General features: G+C 40.9%; 3 protein-coding genes and 1 long non-coding RNA gene across 6 annotated transcripts; 2 read left to right on the forward strand and 2 right to left on the reverse strand.

Moving 5' to 3' along the window:
• Positions 1–1837: 1837 nt before the first annotated feature.
• LOC129583784 (acetylcholine receptor subunit alpha-like 1) lies at positions 1838–6577 on the forward strand. 2 transcript variants are annotated; one of them, XM_055475750.1, is made up of 14 exons: positions 1838–2585; positions 2658–2673; positions 2775–2803; positions 3121–3230; positions 3398–3524; positions 3639–3763; positions 3914–3947; positions 4223–4325; positions 4601–4740; positions 4989–5012; positions 5079–5114; positions 5239–5289; positions 5394–5738; positions 6090–6577. In XM_055475750.1, exons 1-14 carry the CDS (start codon positions 2391–2393, stop codon positions 6306–6308), a joined length of 1554 nt encoding a protein of 517 aa, XP_055331725.1. In that variant the 5' UTR covers positions 1838–2390; the 3' UTR covers positions 6309–6577. The 2 variants fall into 2 exon arrangements, with proteins under 2 accessions (XP_055331725.1, XP_055331726.1); XM_055475751.1 differs by lacking the exon at positions 5239–5289.
• Positions 6578–6622: 45 nt separating this feature from the next.
• Positions 6623–10886, reverse strand: LOC129583785 (protein phosphatase 1 regulatory subunit 7-like). The gene is made up of 10 exons (XM_055475752.1): positions 10529–10886; positions 9873–10463; positions 9654–9736; positions 9476–9544; positions 9113–9243; positions 8581–8743; positions 8355–8471; positions 7942–8046; positions 7749–7835; positions 6623–7174 (listed from the first exon to the last, which is right to left on the reverse strand). Exons 2-10 carry the CDS (start codon positions 9928–9930, stop codon positions 6998–7000), a joined length of 990 nt encoding a protein of 329 aa, XP_055331727.1. The 5' UTR covers positions 9931–10463; positions 10529–10886; the 3' UTR covers positions 6623–6997.
• LOC129583786 (uncharacterized) lies at positions 10126–12713 on the forward strand. The gene is made up of 5 exons (XM_055475753.1): positions 10126–10806; positions 11283–11421; positions 11618–11801; positions 11879–11934; positions 12252–12713. The coding sequence occupies exons 1-5, from the start codon at positions 10460–10462 to the stop codon at positions 12432–12434; spliced, it is 909 nt and encodes a 302-aa protein (XP_055331728.1). The 5' UTR covers positions 10126–10459; the 3' UTR covers positions 12435–12713.
• Positions 12714–14434: 1721 nt separating this feature from the next.
• Positions 14435–15778, reverse strand: LOC129583713 (uncharacterized). Of its 2 annotated transcripts, none has more exons than XR_008689812.1 (6): positions 15664–15778; positions 15525–15606; positions 15216–15299; positions 14853–14980; positions 14625–14733; positions 14435–14508 (listed from the first exon to the last, which is right to left on the reverse strand). It is a non-coding gene; the product is annotated as an uncharacterized LOC129583713 (long non-coding RNA). The 2 variants fall into 2 exon arrangements; XR_008689813.1 differs by having other exon boundaries at positions 14498–14508; positions 14651–14733.
• Positions 15779–22168: the final 6390 nt, after the last annotated feature.

Below are 22168 nucleotides of genomic sequence, written 5' to 3' on the forward strand. Positions count from 1 at the left end.
GGTAATTTTTTTATACGTAGGTAACTGGTTTCCAGATAATATCGAAGTAACTGATTTCCAGATAATATCGAAGTATCATAACTATACAGACAGCGGTAAGATTTTCGTACTGCATTTACTCTACACAACGTATCTCTCCCTACATTATGTAAACATTTGAAGCGTTCCGACCGGTGTCAGGGTCAGCAGCATCCCGAGGGCTCCCAATTAAAGGCGTGCTTAAGTTTGAGCGCTCTTCGATTTTAGGTGGCAGAAGCGCTCTTGAAATGATGTCTTCCGTTTCTGAGGAACTTGCCTTGTGGTTTCTGGATACATTTGCGCGGTGAGGAGTAGACCCACTATTCAATCCAGAATCGCCACAAGACATTTCGGACATGAGAAAAATAAGAGGCAACAGACAAATCATATTCCTTTCCATGGTCTATTAATCGGCAACGGTTGGGAGTTCAATTAGTAAAAGGACAGCATTGGATACATACATATAGTAATGTCACGAATTTGGTAAAAGCGACTGCAGATATTCGCTAAAATCAGTTTTTTTTGTAGGTCTGATGTAAGATAAAACGCAATAAACAGGTGTGATAACGCGCGCATTTTATAGTTGCGGGAAACTTCCGGGTGTGTGAAAGGTTATCTGGCTTGTGCGACCATCGCACTTCGGAAGCAATAACAAAAAACAGTTATCATCAACTTTCGTTCAAAAATATTTTAATGGTTTTATAAATTGTACCGTTCATACCAGCACACCCGTTCAACATTAGTAGAAAAAACCATATACTTATATCCAGACTTGAGCTTACCGTCATAATTTTTATGTGGGCTGTAATCGTATAGTATGTATAATTCACGGAAAGGTCTTCAACTTGTCCACACTGTCCACACACTACTGTAGCTATAGATCGCTTGAACTGCTAATTCATCTGCCTGATATAGCCATGTACAACGGCAAAAGAAACCGTTACTTTATTTAAGCGCGAGTTGATTTTTCAAACCCAACAAATAAATGTGTTGATATGCACAGCCATTGTAATACAGTGAATGTCACTGATGCAGGCACAACGCTTTGTATTTCCAGTAATGCTCGAACAAAAAAGTATAAAAACCGAAGGATCGAATTACTTACGCAAATATATATAGACTTCCACCTTACAAAAACTCAACCCAGTCGATGACGCATTGCATATTACATGCCGCAAAACATGGTTTTTTAAATTTATTTTTGTAGAAGCTGCAAAGATAAAGGGTCATAATATTAATAATATTATTACAATCCTGATCCTCACTATCTTTGCAGCTGTCCCACAATATTGCTGGCACATCTTTGTGTTGCGTTTACGCAGTTATTAATACTGTTATAATATCTCGCGATAACCGCGAAATGCTTATTTTCATTGTGGCAGAATTACTCATACTGGAAGAGCGGTACATACTTAATAACGTATACGCTCGTTATTTTAATGATGCGTATGCATAATGATGTAACAGTTATTATAGTATTTATATACGAATATGTGTATCGTACCGCAGTTTATGGTGCACAAGTGGCTTTCGATAGTGCCTGTGCCACTGAGAAATTATTGTGAAAAATACGATGACTGCTTTGGGAATGTTTTAGTTTTGCAATATAGCAAATGTTACTCTAATAGAATATACCAATGTCCGGTAGCATTGCAGCGGACAGTTGGATGAACTCGTCGACATGTGATTAGGATCAAATTGAGTATTCAAAGAAAATTACTTCCTTCCCAGCTGAAAACTGACGTGTCCCACAACAAAAATCGATTTATGCTCGGATGGAAGAATTCAAGATTTTCCTAATGGACTAATCTGAAGAAGACTCTTAGCCACGCAATGCACAGTACATCCCCACAGTATACAGACACTTGCAGCTTTAATGTTCATGTATTTAGTGGAACATGAACTAAAATAGCTTAACTAAACATCCAGTCATGATCATGATGAGATTTCCCGAGCAGCTTCAGCAAGCGCCCAGAGCCGGGCACAATTAGTTACAGCACATCTTATGCTTGAAGGATTCCTCTTATGTCTGTTGGTGATTAACACTCCAACTGTGGATGGTCACTGTACACCGTTTTTATGGAATTATTTTGCCAAATAACCATGATGGAAAAGGCATGCGCTGTATTGCCTTTACATCAATATTGATTAATTCTTCTAAGCAGAATATAATCGTAAATTATATCAGCTGTGATTTTAATCGGTTGTAAACAGCCTGACCACCGGAATACGCGCGGTGCATGGTCTTTACTGTTATCAGCGTGACTCATGATCCCCATAATCATCGGCTTATTAATTTCGGATCTTATCATATGTTGTAATTTTGTCACATATTAAATTGTAGCAGATCAGAATGGTCTCCTGGATTAATTATGCCTCAATTTGCAACAGTATTACAGTTTTTGTTTATTTCCACGGTGGCTCATAACATTTATTCCAACTCTGATGCGGAAAAGTTGTACATCGACTTGATGCGCGATTATAACAAGCTGATTCGACCGGTTGTACATAACACGGAAATACTGAATGTTTCGATGGGACTAAAGTTTACTCAACTTATCGATGTGGTAATTCACGTTCAAACGTAAAAATCTTGTGTATGAAAGTCTTCTTTGCGTAAATATTATCTGCAATTTCAGGATGAAGTCAACCAAGGTATTTGAATGTTCAAATATTCATCTTTCTAAATTAACAACAAATTTACAACCCGCATCAATAAATTTTTCTGAAATTAACCGATGGTTTATTGTTGCAAGTGATCACAACAAATGTCGTCGTTCGACAGGTGAGTGCGCATAAAATCCCTTATACATACTGTAACAAATAATAGCCTGAGTTGTACAATGCAAAAAATTCCGCCGCAAAAATTGGTAGAGTAAATCGGTAGATAGAATCAAATCTCAGCGTGTTTAGATGTTACTTTGGGATACGCTCTTGTATAGAAATATACAAAGAATAAAGAATCAACCGTGCCGATCACTGATTTTAGAAACATATTTTTAAAAAAAAACGCTGTAATATTTTGAACTACGTACAATACAACGTACCTTCAAATACATCATTTTCATTCATTATTCATTTTTTGTTTTAACTTTTAAAAAGACCTGGAACGATTTCAAGCTCGTATGGAATCCAAAGAATTATGGCGGCATAGAAAATATTTACATTCCCAGTGAATCACTCTGGCTACCAGATCTTGTGCTTTATAACAAGTGAGTACTGTAACTGTACTGTGGTTCACTACATTAACGTTTGCCACAATGTTAAAGCGTTCGCATTTACGTTACGTTTACTTTGCATACGTGATCATTAATTCATTACTACACAACTAGTGATGTAAGCAACTTTATAGCCTGTTAATCGAATGTTTTAATTATAGTGCGGATGGTAACTATCAAATTACTATGATGACAAAGGTCACCGTACGATACACTGGAGATGTTATATGGGACCCGCCAGCAATATATAAAAGTTACTGCAGAATAGATGTGCAGTATTTTCCCTATGTACGTAAAATATGGAACTGTCTTGATGTATGCGCACGCAGCATTATTAGTAACCAATTTAACCGCTGATTACCTTCATCGTTGCTTTATATAAAAACGGCATGAAATTTTTAGGACAAACAGTCCTGCGACATGAAATATGGAAGCTGGACGTATGATGGGCTTAGCGTTAATTTGCTACCAATTCGTGGCTACGAACAGGATGATAAAAGAATTGAAATTGGAATGGATTTATCCGAGTAAGAGGATATAGAATTTTCTTTGTATCTTTAGCACACGTTAATTTTACAAAGTATTTGCCAAAAAGATGGCGCGCGCGGCTTAATCCAGTAAATCATCAATCACTTTACTTCTGCAATATTTTCTCTGTTTTGTATAATTAAACGCAGGTACAAGCCAAGCGTGGAATGGGATATTTTGGAGGTACCGTGTATCTATATATGTAGTTATCCACGTACAGGCAACTGGTGTAATATCCCATCGCGAAAAGAAATTCACTGCTGTTTTCAAAATGTAGCCAGTTTCAGGCTAAATATTTTCATGTCAATCAAAACTTGAAATATTTCGCTACGTTCTTCGTGGCAGCCTAAAGAGGAGTGCCACCGATAAACATGACATGTTTACACTGCCAAGTGTCAAAATGTCATTTGATCTGCCTGAAATCAGTGGGGAAGATTCATTAAAATCCAACTTTTTAGGCCTTTGCGAGCCGGCATACCCTTTTTTATGCATGTTGCCGTGAACCGTATCTCGACATCACCTTTACTCTTGTTATTCGCCGGAAAACATTGTTTTATACAAGTAAGATGGGATGTTTTACAACCGATTATGCATAAAAGAACTACTTAATTACTTCAATAATTCTTTTAAGCCATAAGGCTGCATATATAGCTTGTGGTCATGTTATTTCACACTTTATTCTCGACAGCCGCCTTATATGTAATTAAATAAGTAATAATTTCTCTGAACTATTATATGCGTATACTCATATTAAGAAGTTTATTACAGTACCACGCAGGAATGTTTAACACTATTATATCTTTCCACCAGAACTAGGATTAACAACTCTGTTGCAGTAAATTTGATCAGCCCCTGCGTTGCAATTTCGTTTTTGACGGTTTTCGTATTCTACCTTCCATCGGATTCGGGAGAGAAGGTCACTCTTTGCATTTCCATCCTGTTATCGCTGACTGTATTTTTCCTTCTTCTTTCTGAGGTAATTCGTACCGCTTTTCTGCATATGCAATACATACGACGTACTTAATTGCGTTGACTGTAACAGCAAGCCGGTCCCTACAAAATACTGCCAAATTAATGTAGCTTGTTTGCTATTAAAGTGATCCGTTCTTATTTTTGGTATATTATATTATTTATGGTATATTACTCTGGTGGTGCATTACTCTTTTGTTGTTACATTACTCTGTACGAGATTATTTATAAAACCAGCCTTTTGTTTCCACGCAGATCATTCCGCCAACTTCTTTCACGGTAAGCGTGCAATTTAGTTTGAATCGCGCTGAACTTGCAAGAGTTTAATACACGCAATTGTTGCAGGTTCCGCTGATTGGGAAATACCTTTTGTTTACAATGGTGGGTTATTAAAAAATCGAAAAAAAGTAGATTAATACATGAAAAAAATATTTATACACATGCGGAAATAAATTTTTGGTATAGGTATAACTAGAAGTATCATCATATGTTAAATGATTTACAGGTTCTGGTGACGCTTTCTATCGTCGCGACTATCATTGTCTTGAATATTCATGTGGGTTATCAAATTACCGATCACACATGTCTGAGTGAATTTTAATTTTGACACCCTGACTTAATTCCGTTCGGCACATCTGACAGTTGGCGCAATCATTTTAGTTCCGTAATCCGTCGACACATAGGATGCGACCGTGGGTGCGACGAATATTTCTCCAATTACTGCCCAAATTGCTTGGCATCCAAAGACCAAGTGATAAAGACCGCGCCAGAAGTCTCACCAAGAAGAAAGGTAATACGCGTCTGCACGAATATGAGCGGGTCGAACGGCAACCGCTATGCGGCTATCAATCACGCGGCGGCCCGTCAGCCCATGCCGTACCACGACCGGATACGTTATTGATCAGCGGACTGGCCCAGCGGAGATTAGGCTACGATCTGCAGAATGTGATTGATGGGATAAACTATATTGTGGATCATGTTAAAGAAACTACGGAGAGCAATCATGTAAGCAAACTCTGAACGCCCATCTGTAGACTACGGGAACAATCTGGCGGGAATCTGGATCGGCCAACACTACAACCGCCATGCTAGTTAATTCGCCACAGCGCCCAAATTACCCACATTGTCCAAATGGATAAATCAATAACAATTATAACAGCCCGAAAATTTCCGTGGTCGTAAATGGTACTGACCCGGAAGCATAAGGTTACCAATAAATTGCCGAATCACAAGCTGCTAAAACTTTAAATATATTTCGCGACCTCAAAACGCGCGAGGCCTATTATCCAGAGTAATTTTCGCCTTAAAAATAAAGTTCAATTCATTATAGAATTCAATCTGACAAAACTTTTGCAGACTGTACAAGACTGGAAGTATTTCGCATTAGTGTTGGATCGCCTGTGCTTATGGATATTTTCCCTCGTATGCATTGCCGGCACAGCCGCAATTATTCTGAATGCGCCGCCCTTGTATGAAACCCAGCAACCCATCCCACAACCCTGTCTCAGTCACGTTATACCCGGAAGTCTTGAATCCTGGCAATGTCTGTTTGCTAATTCGGAAGAGGAGGAATGAATAGAACGATGCCGTTATAAGCTGTACAGTTTTATGACCTTTAGATGGCACCTACTGTCAAACTGAGCCAAATGCACTCCTATCTTGATTTTTTGTATTTTTATCACTCTTTTTTAACTTCGTTTTGTACTGATCGGTGTATCTTGTCAAAACTCATTCCACCTTGAACAAAACGCAAGATCTAATGTACTTAAGCAAAATGCATTGCTTTGCATGATATTACTATGCAGGTAACGTAGCAGCGCAAACTCGTAATTTTCAGGATTTCTTCCCGCTGGGTCGCTGCAGATTAATAAGAATTTTTGGAAGAGCATGTTTACCAGAGTACCAGAATTTTAATTGTACAAAAGCCATGCGGTCACTGCGTGAAGTATCAATTGGAGAATCCTTACATGATTACAAATACAATAATCAGTCACTGCATTATGGCTGACACCATACCAAATTTTGTAGGTGTCGTACCTCTAAATAATAATTATACGTGCGTCGGCAGTATAATTACTAAACAAAATGTCTAGATAACTGTCCGCCTGCATTTTGCCAAGCGAGATCTGTTCGAGCAGCGTACAATAATAACCAATTTTAATCAATAAAGATGACAATTAAGAAACCAAAATTCAGAATCAGTCTTACGAGACGTCCAGTGTCAGCGTGGAAAAAAATGGCAAAGTCCAGTAGTCACTTTTGAATCACAGACGACAAAGAGTAGCATCAATTTGCTGAACTTGCGGCAAAATTAGCATCAACTTTCGACGGTATGTGCTCTCTGCATGAATGGGATTGGCCTCAAAATATACTGTCTTCAAGTTCGCAAGACCTTTCAGCTCATTCAGATCTTCCCACTTCTCCACCTTATTGTTGTTAAACTGGAAACAATACACAATGGTCATTTTATTGCTAACCTTAACTGCTAAACCGAAGCCTTTTCACAGTCCTGTAACTGAAATGACATTAATTTCATTTTACATACGTGGAGTCTCCTGAGCGTACATACTCGTACATTAGGCACGAGTGGTGCACAATACTTCTTCTACCACAGCCTACTTAAACTTTACATTCTCACTACGCTGAGGTCAATCAAAACTTTCAGTACTGCAAGTGTTAGTAGTGTTCACAGAGAGAATAAGTATTTTAATCAGATATGGCATTATTTGGCATGAAGCAGTGCTGGCGCTAGCACTTTTTGTTTTGGTGGCTGTTGCTTATTAAAATAGTATAAAAGGTATTACGGCAAAAAATATAAAAGGTATACCTCCATCGACAAGTACGATACAAGTATTATATCTATAAAAATTTAATAAGCTGCAAGTACAATAATTGTACTTGCAGTTGATATAGTGATACAGTATAATTGTACACAGCATCGGTCAGAAAGTTATACGAATTACTAATATAATTTTCTGACCGATGTTGTACAACCATACTACAATGCCCACATACCCAAAACTCTTCCAAACTGGATAAATGTTTCAGATTTTCCACGGCTGTAATCCTGTTAGATGCCAGATCAAGTGTACGCAAGAGTTTCTAGACGGAAAGAGTATTCCCAAATAAATTGTCAAGAAACGCGCGGTCACGCGTCATTTTACACTTCGCAGACAATATGGTTCAGTTCAGTTCGCACCATACTTACATTATTCTCCAGGCCTTCAATTTTAACTAATCCATTGTCGCTCACGTACAATTCTTCCAAATTGATCAAAGTATCCAGTCCTTCGATCTTAGTAATCCGATTGCTCTGTCACAGTTAATCATATTCAAAATATAAAACATTATAGTTACAACATGTAATATTACAGCATGTAAAAACAACAAAAATTAAGAAAACATCAAAGGAAAACAATTTGCGTTGACGATTATGGCTACACTTATGTCGACTGTCGCTTAGTCAATACAAAATCTGTTATCTGGTCAACCTACACGATATATATTATTATTATTATATATACGCGTTCATAAAATTAGCCCCCAAAGTCCACCGATATTAGCATATGCAAGGACTACAAGCAGCAAAGTATAAATTTACATCTCATACTCAAAACACACCTGAATGCTCAATAACTGTAAGCCGATCAAATGGCAAATGTTTTCGATCTTTGCGATCTTATTTTTCCCTAGGAATAGTTGCGTTATCGCTGTCAAGCCATCCAAGTTTTCGATTCTCTGAAACACAAATCCATAAATTTGGTCCTTGAAAAGAAGACAAAAACCATGAAGAACACCCCCAGGCTATTTCATGCACAAGTCAGTTGGATGTAAACAGGGTTTTTACCCGGATTTTATTCGAACCGAGCTCCAACATTTCCAAGTGTTTCAAATTGTCGAGGTTTTCGATCTTTTCTATCCGGTTGTTCTCCAGATACAACTTTTTCAGTTTCTTCAGAGTGGCCAAATTTTCTATTTTGGAGATGCGATTGAACGACAAATCCAAAACCCTGATAAACCGCGAAAAATCAATACATTACTGTACTTACTGTACTCGTATCGCAATATAATGAATATATTGGAGAAAATCGTCACTTTATCAAAACTACAACTTGAACAGTTTTCGAATGCACCACAATAAGAAGGTATACCACATGTATGCACTGGAAAATACAATTCAGGAAAAGCATTCATGTTCGAAAGATGAACAATGCAGCCAGACAAAAAACAACCATGGAGACAAAGGCAGGCAGAGAAGCGAAAGCGAACTCAAGCGAAAATTTTACGGCCTAGCTACGGATCTGAACAACCGATATTGTACTAATCTACCACGAGTACCATCTATTAAAATTTCAATATATAATAATTACTATACTTACTCTAAATTCACCAACGAATCCAGATTCTCGATGACCATAATCTGGTTATCATGGAAGTCCAGCTCACGCAGGTTGATTAAGAGATCCAGATTCTGAATTTTCGACAGCAAATTCTGACTATAGGTCAATATCTAAAACAGCAAAGACAACAAAATTAATTATGAATGATTTCTTTTGTTCATGTGAAACTAATATCATCGTTTACGAATGTTATCAGACTGTAAATCATAAAACTCGAAGCAGTTACTAAACAGTAGTAGTCCTACTGGCACACACGGAGAAGATTATTTATCAGAACATAAAATATAAGAACGATATCAATAAAACGGGTGAGCTGTAAAATGTAGAAAAGAGTACAGACACCTCGAGTTTGGTATGCTGGTTCAGATTAGCGGGTATCTCCTTGATTCGTCCATGGTTGAAGTCAGCTTCCTACAGAAAATGTATTTCATCGAAATAACTAGTGGTTAGCAGAAATTTTTAAGATTTGTCATTCGTGCTTGAAAAGTGTCAACAAATGCTGCGATGACTATTGACATACCGTGGCTTCGTCGTCAATATAGATTTCCTCAATATCTTGCACTTCTGGTCTGTCATCGCCAGCTTCTGTCTGGATCGTTATTTCTGCAGAAAGGATATTAAAATCAGAACCGCTAAGTACTGACGATTAGATCAGATTGTGCATGACTATCGGTCTGGTTATTGTTTACAGTTTACACTTTACAAATTACAACTACTGTGAACTACATAACATACTTACGAGAACCTCCAGGATCCTTGTCTTTCTTACGAATGGGCCTGTCACCGTTGTCATTCATTTCTGGCAAAGTCTTCGAAAGCCAACAGAAATCAAAACAATGATAGGCCGGTTGGGTATTACGGTAACAGAAAATTTTAATCAGAAAAATATTTTATAACAAAATTTTGTCATTAAATTTTAAAACTGGAAAGCAATGATATAAAGACGTAAAGAAGATAAAGTGAAGTACAAGTAGTCAAGCACTTATTCTATCAATAAACCTGCAGAATCCCAAATTTTCCAGGTTCGCATGCGACATGATCTCACATGGTAACCACAAGCTGCGCAGCTCTGCAGCAAGGCAGTTACTTTAAGTCTTCGCTGATTGGTTGTGGTAGGGTTCCGTAGACTTTGTATGATGGGGCTTTTTACAGTTTTGTCCCAAACGGTATTTGCTTTTTGAAATCCGAATGCTGCGGGCTCATTCTACGAAATCAGCGCTATCGAATGATCCGTAGATGTAGTTGTAGTGATCCAGACCGGGTTTTAATCGCTCGTTTTCCTTAGCGCATTCCCCTGCTGTTTCTGATCTAGATCTTTATTCGGATATGGCTGCGAATCAGGGATATGTGAATTTTCATGTTGTGGTTGTGGTTGACGACAAGGGACTGGCATACCATAGTGACAACGCAGTGCCCGGATTGTATCATGCCGTAGTGGATAATCTGCCTTATCCCCAAAATCCTCTTCCCCCTCTTCATCCTCATCGCATGTCTGCTCGTAGATTGTTGGAATTGCTGCATGAGGTTAATCGTGTTGGTCTCTTGGTGCTGCAGGATACTAACATCGATAGTCATCAGGGGCGTCCCGGATGTCCCGACCAAATATGGCTTCGCGGACGCTGTGGATATGGATATATCGACTCATATATGCGATATTTCGCTGACATTCGAGAGTAAGTATACGAAGGCGTTCGTTAAAGTTTAGCAAAAGATTCTTGCGCGATCAGTGCCAGTAGTGAGCTCAAAACCCGAAGTAGCTCTTATAGACTTGTATGTAAAAGGGCACCATCCCGAAGATGTGGTTGCCTAGAGCAGGGATCGCGTTTGACCAGGCGTTTGTGATTTAAACTTAAAGGAAGTTAGAAAAGGAAAAAAGGAAAGTAAAAATTCGGCTACCGTTCCCTGCGTAATAACTTCTACCTAAGAAATATGATTAAGAAAGTTGCTATAGACCATGAACTATCATATAAAAATAACAAAAAGATTTTTGGGTTCAGTGGTAGCAAAGGGGAATTTTTTGTTACTGCCCACACTTGGTGCGATCGATCTGTACTTAAAATGATTCAGAATTCAACAAAATTTAAATTAGCTGTTATCGTGTATTTTATAGTCATAAAATCTAATTTCCATCATTTTTTAATGAATTTAGCGGTCTGAATGAAAGCTGGGGCTACCGTGGCATTGGGTTCACGCTGCAGATAGCGCCGCATGGTTCCGCTCAAGAGGGTGGTTTCGCAGACGCAGGAAATGCGGACGATGACCGTGATGAGAGTGATACTTTTTTTTGTGTAACGGGAGCTTAATGTAAACGTTGTTCTGTTCGATTTTGTGCTTCCTCATTCTAATTAGTTATTCAGAATTTTTCATTACTGTAGGATCGCAGCGCTTTTTCCCGTAATGAGAAGCGACCTGAGAATTTCCGAAATTCTGATAGTACTTGTGCGAACCCATACTTCCCGACGTTACGAAAATTCTGTTATGTAGTTCCGCCACATGAGCCGCGATTTCAACCGATTGGAGCGTCAACTGTCTCGCGGATCTGGCCCCAACCTTGGTTCTCTTGTTGACCGCTCCTATCCGGTTATGCCACAGTTTGTCGAGGAGAGCGGTCGCAAGTTGGCTCGCTTCCACTTCGATGTTGGTGGCTTCAAGCCGGAGGATGTTTCAAGTACGAACTTAACACTGTTTAGCAAATACATCTTTCTCCGATTTGTAGTGTTCTTATGGTGGTTTCCATTTCTGTAGTAACAATTGCCGACAACAAGGCCATCATCACTGCCAAGCATGAAGATAAGGGCGAGGTACGTTTGGAAGTATTTTGATTTTGAATACGTAGCATAACGTAGTCAGTAAATCTTTAGATTCTCTGCAAACTGTCGGATAATTTTAGTTTCCTTTAATAAGTAACATTTTCCAGTCATGTTGTGGTTTTATAATATGGCATTCCATACAGACTGCAGTATGCTTTGAGCAGATAGCCGAGCTATGAAATTACGTATTACAAACAACGTCTTTCTTAACAAAATTTGTTCGGCAGTCATGTTATGCAGTTTTATGTTTTAGCGTGTTGCAACACGCAGTATCATTATCATCAAAATGATAATTCTTCTGTTTGCAGGATCACCATGCCATTCGCGAGTTCCGCCGTATGGTGCAGATTGCCCAGGGTGTGCAGTTCGAGCAGATGAAATCTCGTCTGACCCCGGACGGTGTGCTGACCATCGAGGCACCCTTCAATCCACCGGCCATTCAGCAGAACCAGCATCATGAGATCCCTATCAGCCATGAGACTCGCAAGTGATTAAGTCCCTGCCGCACTGGCTAGCTGAGGATGTTGTCATTGTACTTGGAATTCTGTCTTACATTTCCCTGATTATGATCACAATTAATGCGCGCATTAATTAGCATCTCGCTCTTTCGCACTGTTTTTTACTTAATTTTGTCCTTGTGGAAGTTCGATGGTGGTGTTCGATAGTGGTGTTCGATAGTGGTGTTCGATAGTGTTTGATAGTTTAATTAATTTTGTCCTTGTAGTAGTTCGATGGTGGTGTTCGTTCACAACCGGTTTTCTCACACTTAATTCGTCTGCATATATATGAAAATATGCGAATTAAAATGTTGTCAAGATTGTCGTCATCGTTGATTGATGTAACCGTGAAGCTATGTAATTACTTTAAGTTTACAATTATAAAGTCGGACTAAAACTTCCATCTCAGTTTCTCTCGGAAGTGTTATAAAAGGCTTACGTGATTTAATTTATTTGTAATCTCGTTTCTCGGACTGGCTTCAGATCAAAATTACCGACAAATAAAATCAATCACATACATAACGTAAACTTTGTTTTCCCAGCCTACTTTCTCTAAATAACCCAAAAGTCCAAAACCATAAATGGCCGGCAACAATTACGTGCTGCCTCTACTGGTGTGCTTAATTGCGCATATACGTACTTAACAATAATCTGGTAGGGTAGGCAGCTTGATGCGTCTAGCAATTGCAAATTGATAATCAAGCTATACACCTTCAAACAACTCCGCTTTGAAGACAGAAAAGGCCGCTCAAAGCTCAATCCAGATATTATCATATTTGTTTGGCTTCTTCGTATAAGGCCATAAGTATCATAATTTCAACGCCAGCCATCAGTCCAAGGTTATGCATTACCAGCATCAGGATATTACTGGTACCATACTTCAGTTCCGGAAGCTGTACATGTAATACAAACACCGTCAAAGCAGATTAAACCTGTTATTTTAAATTCTAACGTTCACACCCAAATGAAAATAGACTATCGCTAGTATCGGTATATTTGTAGAAGTAATATTTAAATTCATAAACTTTGCTCAACTCATACCATATCGGCTAATGCGCTTATAGGAACATGTCGGCAGCGATTGTGAAAATCCGTTGTCTGGCGGAATCGAATGATGCAACTGGAATTCCGATATAAAACCGAATCAAACAAGTCAAGGCCGAAATAAAATTAAGTATCAACGCCCGCCTAAATGGCATTCCGGTAATGAGCAAAATTCCAAAATCACCTTAACAATAATAAAACTAGTTCATGCAGTACTTAAGACGCCAAATGAGAATTCAGATACTAGCTCCAAACAAAGGCGATAGCCATAATCATCAATGATACAATAATTAATAGAATTTTTATCTCAACCTAAAACCCACTAGCTTTTTTAGACTTACCGGCAGAGATTACTATGTACGTAAGTAATTAAGCCGATATCGACAGACGTGACCTTATCTGACAAAGAACACCAATCTAAACTAGCGAAAATGTATCTGTACTGTACGCGTTTAAGTGCTACCATTGTGTAATGTGTATTTTACCTAGCTCATGAGGAACCTTATGACAAAAAATAGCAATGGAAGTGGAAATACCCGAACGGACACCCACGGAAAATGCAGCAGCAATTGCAAGGCCATCACCAAAATTATGGATAGAATCTCCCAGTAAAATCATCCATGCCAATGGAGCAATTCATGCAACGTACAATACATTTTCGGTTGGTGCACAGTTTACTGACCATTAAGGACACCGAAATGGTTGGAACACCCAAAAATTTCTCCTTGTTACTGGCGTGCACGTGTATTTAGTCATATATACCATAACTACTCTTGTTGTTGTCGACTTCTCGTCATACCTTGTTACAATTACCATGTTTTGTAATATTAATTAAGCTCGTAATAGAACTGCTTTATCTGAATCCCTCTATGAATTTCGATTTCGTACGAAACTCGGATTGTTTTATGTACTTACATTGCACACCTACCTTGTTGTTCCAATTAGCTGCGCGCGCATTAGCAGACCGACCCCACGTTTTTATGTGTGTTTCTGTCGTCATTTCGTAAATTAGGGACAATACCAACTGCAAAAATATTACTGTATAGCAAGTGAACATCAAGATGCTCGATGGTTGACACACGTGTACATCGTTGAAATAAACAATGACTTAAGCTTACAATAGCTTGCATTAGGACATACAGATAGAAGATACAGATATACAGTACATATTATACTGCTTGAAGTTGCTCCCAGTAAACAGTTAGTGGGATTATATCCAAATCTTTCCCTTGAACAGAAGCTGTTTCTTCTAAAAACGTAGAATGCACGCTTTGAAATGGTCCCTAGTCTTAGCTTAACTGCAGCGCACGTCATTATGTATTCCATGATTAATTTGTAAAATACAGGTGACGCAAGCGCATGACTTACATGTTTGTAATATTTGACGGCTTTTGCAAACCAAACCAATTCCTCTACCAGCGCATCCAGGGAGGAAAGTAGCTGCGCATTGGTTGTGGTGCCGTTCTTTGTTACAGTTTCTTCAACCTTAGCGATAGCTGAAAAGCAGACAATCAAATTTTCAATCGATTTCCAAACAGTTTTGAGTTTGTTTGCTTCGTTTTGTTGTTTGTTTGCTTCTCCTAACGATTGATCTTCGCTGCCCAAAGACAAAAAAATGAGACGATGCGTGGTTAATTTTCCCCCATTGTTCTGCACTCACTTTAAAATTTGTTACGTCTTTCTAATGTCAAAAAGGGCACAACTGATTGGACTGTTTTGCGCAGCACTTACACACAACACTAGGGATATGTATCATGCCCAGTCCCGAAAGATACGTTCGCAGCTGTGTCTGGGCTCGAACACCACCGAATCAACCTGCAGAAAGCTGCATCGAGTTTTAAGACTTACAAGTTAGTATTGCTTCGACACGGAATAGTCACCATAAAGTTACATTCAAAGTGTACATTTTCTTTCGATGTAAGTAAACAGTTCAAAAATGCAACACCAAAAGCGTGTTATTACTTCTACTTCTACTGAATAAAAGCCGAAACTGGTTTATTATGCTGCCGTGTCATGGCGTCTGTTTTCTTCTTGACTGACGTTTTGAGTATGTAACGATGGCTCCAGGACGGTAAGCGTAGGACAGGGGAGGAAACTGGTCCATCAATTTGGACAAGGATGGCTGAAATGGCAAATAGTTGGCCTTCACTCAAACGAACTTAAACCATCTAAAAGTTACCGCGATGGCACCATGATACTCAGGAGAAACTATGACGAAGCCGTCGGCTTTAGAGATCACTTTGCTGAAATTTTTCAAGGATTCCGGAGCATCTTCCTGTTTAGCGTAATAAAGCGATAAAAAAACCTATCCTGTTTCACGCCGATGCGGTGCTGGTATCGCTTTGCAAAATCAGGAAAGGTTAAAGGGGAACTACAGCATTCTTGTAAACTGCAGCATTCTTAATTGTGTCGGCAAATTTTTCCATTGCTCGAATTCGTAGTTTATAAGCCCAGTTTTCTTAATTTGCACATTATACAAAATTTATAAAATTTCTGCATGATGGCTACCACTATTAAACATACTTATCAACTTCTAAGTATTCGGATTTATTACGTTGCCTGATCATGACCGATTTTTTTCATCCTGCTAGCAATTAGTCACTACTCGTAATAGCTGTCACATAATTCGGTCCACATGGGCTGCGGCCGACCGTTTTGCGATAAGAAACTTGTGGACAACTAATAAATGTCGACTATGAGTTCATAATGGCGTCGTAAAAATTGTGCAAGGAGTTTTTGTGCTGGTATAGGTTTTTGGCTAGAAGAGAGTTCTTTGAAGTTTAAAAGAACAAGACTTATTTTGCACAGCCGTTATGTCTGCGACCATGTACTTAATAGAGCTTTACTATGCAATCACGATATTCTATGTACACTTCTTCTACATCAATGTACAACGGAAAACATTTAGCAATTATTTTAAACTTGCCGAAAAATATCAACAGAGAAAGCAACTGGTAGAAGCGTAAATTATTGTCGAACTATGCGCCTGAAACCCAAGGGTATACAATGCGCTAGAACTCTGTTTGGCAGCTAGTTTATCCATCTTACGTTAAAATAATCTTCGGTGATGTTTCGTGTCGTTCCAGGAAAGGCAGCAGTTGTCATGCTGGCAATGTTGTCATGCATGCGAACACAATCTAATAGATTGTGTTCGCCATACACCAACGATAGACGGTCCGGTGTACGATACGATGGAACACCGTATCGTAATCATATCGTCGGTAATTTATAGTGTTCGCTCTCATCACAGCCGACAAAACGATAAACGTTATACGGTGGAATGTTGCCTCCGAAGTGAATCAGCTTTGGCAGTGGCAGTTGGCACTTTTGATTGTGCTAAACTGCTTTTAGCTGTGAACCCGATGAAAACTAAAATTATAAATATTTTTTACACCAAAGCTGCTAGATTTGAGCGCCAATGAGCGTTGTTATGAACATTTAAAGTTAAAAGCAGGCGTCTACGGAGTTTGAGTAAAAAGTTCGCGCTTAGTACTCCAACGATCGCCGTAAGCTTTGCATGGTAGATTCAAATGGTTGTAAAACCGTTGGTTTTTGGACAAACTGCCCTCACTTGGTATCAAAAAACTTATTTTAACCTTGTCTTTCTTCTGATTTACTCCGTTCGTTAATCAAAAATCATTCGAACTTATTCTGACACTCAAAAGTTTCGTGATTTGACACCTGCAGCCGTTCCAATCGATGCAATCGCCACCAAGAGCGGTTGCTATTTCGCAGGGCTTAACGGTAAGCTTGACGATAGCTATGCTTTCTATCGTCAATCCTATCGTCAAACGGTCCGATAAGGGTACGCCATGATGACGTGCAAGAGCCTATCGTATATCGTACCGTATATCGTAAGCCTTTTTGTGCTTGCGAACACAATCTACTGAATCGCTTGGAGAGATGGCCGGCACCATTTACCGTAACCACTCTAATGAGGCCGGCTGACTGCCGCATTAATTTTACCCCATTAATATTCCACCTGTTGTCTTTCTCTTTTTCGCCGCTTGTGGCCCCCTTTCGTATTCAAGAGATCCGGCTTGATTACCGTAGTTTCTCTTGCCAATTTATAGCACTGAATCGCTTGGAGAGGAGAGCCGGCTAACTGCCGTAACAATTCCCTTGGGGCCGGCTTTAGAGACCGAATCAATTTCAACCCCAATAGATACTCCACATGATTTCTTTCAGGCAATCCTATGCTACAAACGCTGAAAACAACAATTACACGAATGCAGTTAATGTTAATATGTCACGTCGCCCTCATACAATCACCATTTTTCATTTTTGTGACGTACCGACAAATGCCGTAGACGCTCTTTTAATAGTGTGATCCTAACGATCAACACTATTCCATCTCATTTGAGTCGTCCTCGCCATCTCTTGGCGGGCGCTTCTTAGCGCTTTCCGGTTGATTACGGTCGGACGTTCGGTCAACTGGTTCCGTTAAGTCAACTTCCATGACCTTTGCCGGGTCAACTTCCCGCTGGCCACGACCTTTCCCTTGGCGACTTCGTTTAACCGCCTCAACTCGATGGCGTGCGTCATTTTCTTCCAACCGCAATCTTCGATTATTAGGGTCATCTGCTAATCGACGTTGTACATCGGCGAGATTGTCTCGAAGCTGCTGGTTTCGTAGGCCACGTCGTCCTATCTGGTTAGGGGCGCGTTCTGGGCGTCGGTCGCCTTTGTTGACCAGAAATTCCGTTATGTAAACGTCGACTCCATCCACTGGTTCGACATAATCGCTCCCCATGGTGTCTTTAATTCGATTGATCCTCTCTTCCACCTGGGAGGCATGGCGCTGTGTAAGATTGCCCTTTTCCATTCGTATCTTGCACTTTTTCAACGCCTTGCGAGCCGTGTGGGCTATCCCGACATGTTCCATGGGTTCGCCCAGCTTCGCCACATGAGGTCGAAAGAGCGGTGGGATATCGTCCTTCATGGTATTAGATACCAACTGATTCTGTGTCTTGTAATGTGCCAATCGTGCAGCAAAGACCTTCTGCCCCATCCTTTTTGCGACATGGTCTTTAGGATCCACTTGCAATCCTATCGATGCCCTTGCTGCAAGCAACTTGAAGGCTGGATTCACATGTCGTAAAACGAACTGAGCCACATATTCTTGTCGTTCGGGATAGTCTCTGTAATAGAATTGCGTCATCCCGACTGGGTCAGTCGTATCCAGTGGTACATCCAGTAAACTCAAATCCAATAGGCTATGTAACCCGTTCCGTCGAATAGGGAGATAACAATCCCTTACTGAATCGCGGGGGATGTATAATCGACGGAAACTTCCTTGTTCCACTCCCTCTTTAATTTCTTTCGCATAGCCCGAATCGAATAAAAATTGACGCAGCTGATTCAGAATTGTGTGAATCTTATTCGCTTCCGCTGAGCCATCTTCAATCCCCATGTATCGACAGATTTCCGTCTTTTGTTCATCAGTGTCGTTCATATGGTATTCAATGTCGATAGTATCAGGGTGCCGATTATCGAATCGGGAAGTCGTTCGCCGGTCGCTTTCACGTCGTTCAGCCGGTTTGCGCTGACTTTCTTGTGCGCTTCGTTCTCCTGATTCTGACTGCGGCGATTCATTACCCGCCGGTGTAACCGGTTGAAGGTCACTGTCCAGAATTACGTTTCGTCGATGCGTCACATTTTCTTGGGGCGTCAAATCCGCGACTGAGCTGGCCCCTTCCATCGGGCCATCTTCTTGTACCGCATTCACGATTGGGTTCACCACGTGGACTGTTGACTCCATTCGCTGATATTTCGGGGTGAATCTTCCCGTTCCGCACTCGATGACGTTTTGCTCGCGCCAGATTCGAAACCCGCATAGTACTTAGCTCTCTCTTGCCATCTCTTATCATGTGGGTCTGGCGTTCGATTTCGTGTGCGCTCGCGTCTCTTGTCCCATGACCTTTCGGGTGTTGCCATCCTAACGTTACGATTACAAAACCCAACTCCCAACGGCACCTGATGACCTTCCTTTTCAGGTTCTGTGCGGTATGATTCCGCACGCCGTTGTTCCTCGCGTCCTCTTGTTGCGACCAAAATCTTTGCCGTGTCGATTTTCCGCTGAATAGTAGTTTCCGTTATTTCATTTCCGTGGCGTACCCAGCCTCTTCCGCCACGATAATCGCGATCACGGGAACGTTCGCGTGACCTTTCGCTGCGGTAATCCCGTGTCCTTTCACGGGATATTCACGTGACCTTTCACTTCGTTTCTCAGAGGTTCGTTCATGCTCCCTTGAATGTCCGCGTGACCTTTCTCTATGCGGAGGAGATCGAGGTCGTGTAAACCCCTCATCCCGTTCGAAACTTCTGAGCGCCTGCAGCACATCACTTTCGGTTTGGCGAGATTTGCGTAATGCGTCCATACGTCTTTCAGTTTCCTTCTTTATGTACGGTGCTGGAGCAAACCCCTTCTGCAATCGCAGCTTCTCCCGCAATAGCGCGTCAAATAGTTCCTGTTGCATAGCGGCCGGGTCGTTTGTCAGCGTATCGATCTGAATGATAAGAGACTGACGTATGAGCTGCGCTTCTTCGTCGTTTAGGCTGGCTGTAGGTACAGCTGGACTCGACGTGCTAGACAGTGCCTCCCGTGCGGCCTGTTCGCTTGCCCTTTGGTTGTCCGCGTTCCATTTTCTGACGTCGCATCTTCTCTTGATCTTCCTCGAACTTCTTCCGGTATGCGTCCGTTTGTGGGCATTTCAGTGGCTCCAGAGTCTCATCCCAGCCACTTTTCGTTGTTCTGGATCGCTTCCCGGTAACGATCCTCGAGTAGCATTCGCTCTTCTACTGGGATGCTGCCGTAATTCCTCGCACTGATGAGGTTTCGAAAAACATCTAAGTTCCCACGTTTGGCTTCCCTGATCCTAACGAGTGAAACGATGTGTGGATCACCCAACTTGTGAATACATGTATAGCAGGGGAATTTCTTATCGACCTTTTTGTTATTCCGTAAACAGTCCGGACACTTTGGGTTATAGCCCGTAGATCTGTTTATCTCTGATGCCGTTCCTAAGCTTTTAGTGGTGGCTTGACCTTTTTGTGCCATTTTCTCCGTTTGAAATCTGCAATCAAAAAAACAATCCGTCATAGTAACTTTTCCGCGTTGATCTTTTCCATTCCTATCCATTATCAAGGCTTTCTATCATTTTTACGCCTATTCCGTTACTGAGCTGAGACTTTCCTAGCTCCTACTGCCCTCTCCATCGCCTTAACGTGGTGACCTTTCTCACGTTATCAGCACTTTCTGACTACTGTGATTTTTTCTATTAGTGTCTTATCGTCATTACTTCTCGAGTTGACCTTTTCCCTTTCAATTTTCCGTAGAATTTTTCTCTTTCGTTTTGAACTGTTTTATGCTTTTTACTGTAATATGCAGGGTTCATTACTCGCTGCACATTACACTCGTCCCATTCACTCAGACTCCTTCGCCGGCGGTTTATACGGCTTGAAGTCAACTCGGCCATCCTGGTTAATATGAAGCACTTCATCTGCAATCAATGCTTCAACGGCATTCTTGATCCATTCTTTATCGTTCTCGATATTCAATTCTCCCAATTCATAATGGACGGCCATGAAGTTCGAAAGGTCATTCCATGACGCTCCATTGGTACCGCCGATGGCGTCCAAAGCCACGTCTGTGATGGCTATCTTCCAGGCCTCTAGCTCCATTTTCAGTCTGGGTGTGCGATCCTGGCCCTGTTTCGGAAGGTAGTAAATAACCTTGTTATCCTTGTTATATTTACATCCCAGTCTTCCTTCCTTATATGCTCTTTTCAAGACTCGCTCGGTCATGCTGAGTGATGATCTTCCATTCGAGTTTTCAGCGACTTGTCTTTTCAGATGCACACCAAGCATCTCGCCTTCGCTAATATTCTGAAGTACAGCCTGGACTTCGCTCCATGTCCGGGTAGTCACGTCCAACGGTGCTCCTAGCGTATAATCTGTCGCCTCCTTTGTCTTCGTAGTACTAGATTCCGTTTTCTGGGGGGATATTGCCGAGTCCGTTGGGTCGGTTGTCTCTGTTTCATCAATCCTCAGTTTTTCCAACGAACCAGATGATGACTGAGCGGATTTCGGTTCATCGGTTTTCTTTTTCTGTGGCAAAGTCTCGTGACCTCCCACTTCACATGCCGACTTCGATCGCTCTTTCTCAAAAGCCTCCTTCAATGGTGCGAACAATGATTTCTCATACACCTGTCGCGTGGCGGCCGCTTCTGCTTCTGCCGCTACCTTGTCCATCGGGAGCATAACCTTTTCTTTTTCCCGTTTTTCAGAAGTCCCATGACCTTTCGGTTGAGTTTCTTCCGTCGCAGTGCCAGATGTCTCCTGACCTTTATACTTTTCTGTCGTCGGTTCCAAAGGCGTTGGGACAGAAGTGTCATCGTCACTCTCTTCCGATTCCACGTCCATCGGCCCTTTCATTTTCGTCGCTTTCTTAGAAGAAGCCTGAGCGGCTTCTTCTTCAGCTGTTAGCGGTGCGATCCGATTCAGTATGGGAGTTGTCGGATCCCCACTCGATGGCACAATTTCCATCTCCTGACTATCGGACATATTACAATGGACTTGTTTTTCCGGCGGTATCAGGCCTACCCTCGTGTATCGGATCGGGTATCCTTTATGTGCGTTTGTTGTGGAAATGATGTTCTGTTTTATCATCCTCGCCAACGCGC

The sequence above is a fragment of the Paramacrobiotus metropolitanus genome, unplaced genomic scaffold (assembly GCF_019649055.1).
Source record: "Paramacrobiotus metropolitanus isolate TYO unplaced genomic scaffold, Prichtersi_v1.0 Parri_scaffold0000011, whole genome shotgun sequence".
In the NCBI taxonomy this organism is placed as follows: domain Eukaryota; kingdom Metazoa; phylum Tardigrada; class Eutardigrada; order Parachela; family Macrobiotidae; genus Paramacrobiotus; species Paramacrobiotus metropolitanus.

Coding starts and splice junctions, on each gene's coding strand:
- LOC129583786 (XM_055475753.1), top strand. CDS start 10,460: ATGGCTGCGAATCAGGGATATGTGAATTTTCATGTTGTGGTTGTGGTT. Junction 10,807..11,282: donor TATTTCGCTGACATTCGAGA/GTAAGTATACGA, acceptor TAATGAATTTAG/CGGTCTGAATGAAAGCTGGG. Junction 11,422..11,617: donor AGAGTGATACTTTTTTTTGT/GTAACGGGAGCT, acceptor TCTGTTATGTAG/TTCCGCCACATGAGCCGCGA.
- LOC129583784 (XM_055475750.1), top strand. CDS start 2,391: ATGCCTCAATTTGCAACAGTATTACAGTTTTTGTTTATTTCCACGGTG. Junction 4,741..4,988: donor TTTTCCTTCTTCTTTCTGAG/GTAATTCGTACC, acceptor GTTTCCACGCAG/ATCATTCCGCCAACTTCTTT. Junction 5,115..5,238: donor AATACCTTTTGTTTACAATG/GTGGGTTATTAA, acceptor AATGATTTACAG/GTTCTGGTGACGCTTTCTAT.
- LOC129583785 (XM_055475752.1), bottom strand. CDS start 9,930: ATGAATGACAACGGTGACAGGCCCATTCGTAAGAAAGACAAGGATCCT. Junction 8,047..8,354: donor TACAGTTATTGAGCATTCAG/GTGTGTTTTGAG, acceptor TAACTGTGACAG/AGCAATCGGATTACTAAGAT. Junction 7,836..7,941: donor TTGAAGGCCTGGAGAATAAT/GTAAGTATGGTG, acceptor CTTTCCGTCTAG/AAACTCTTGCGTACACTTGA.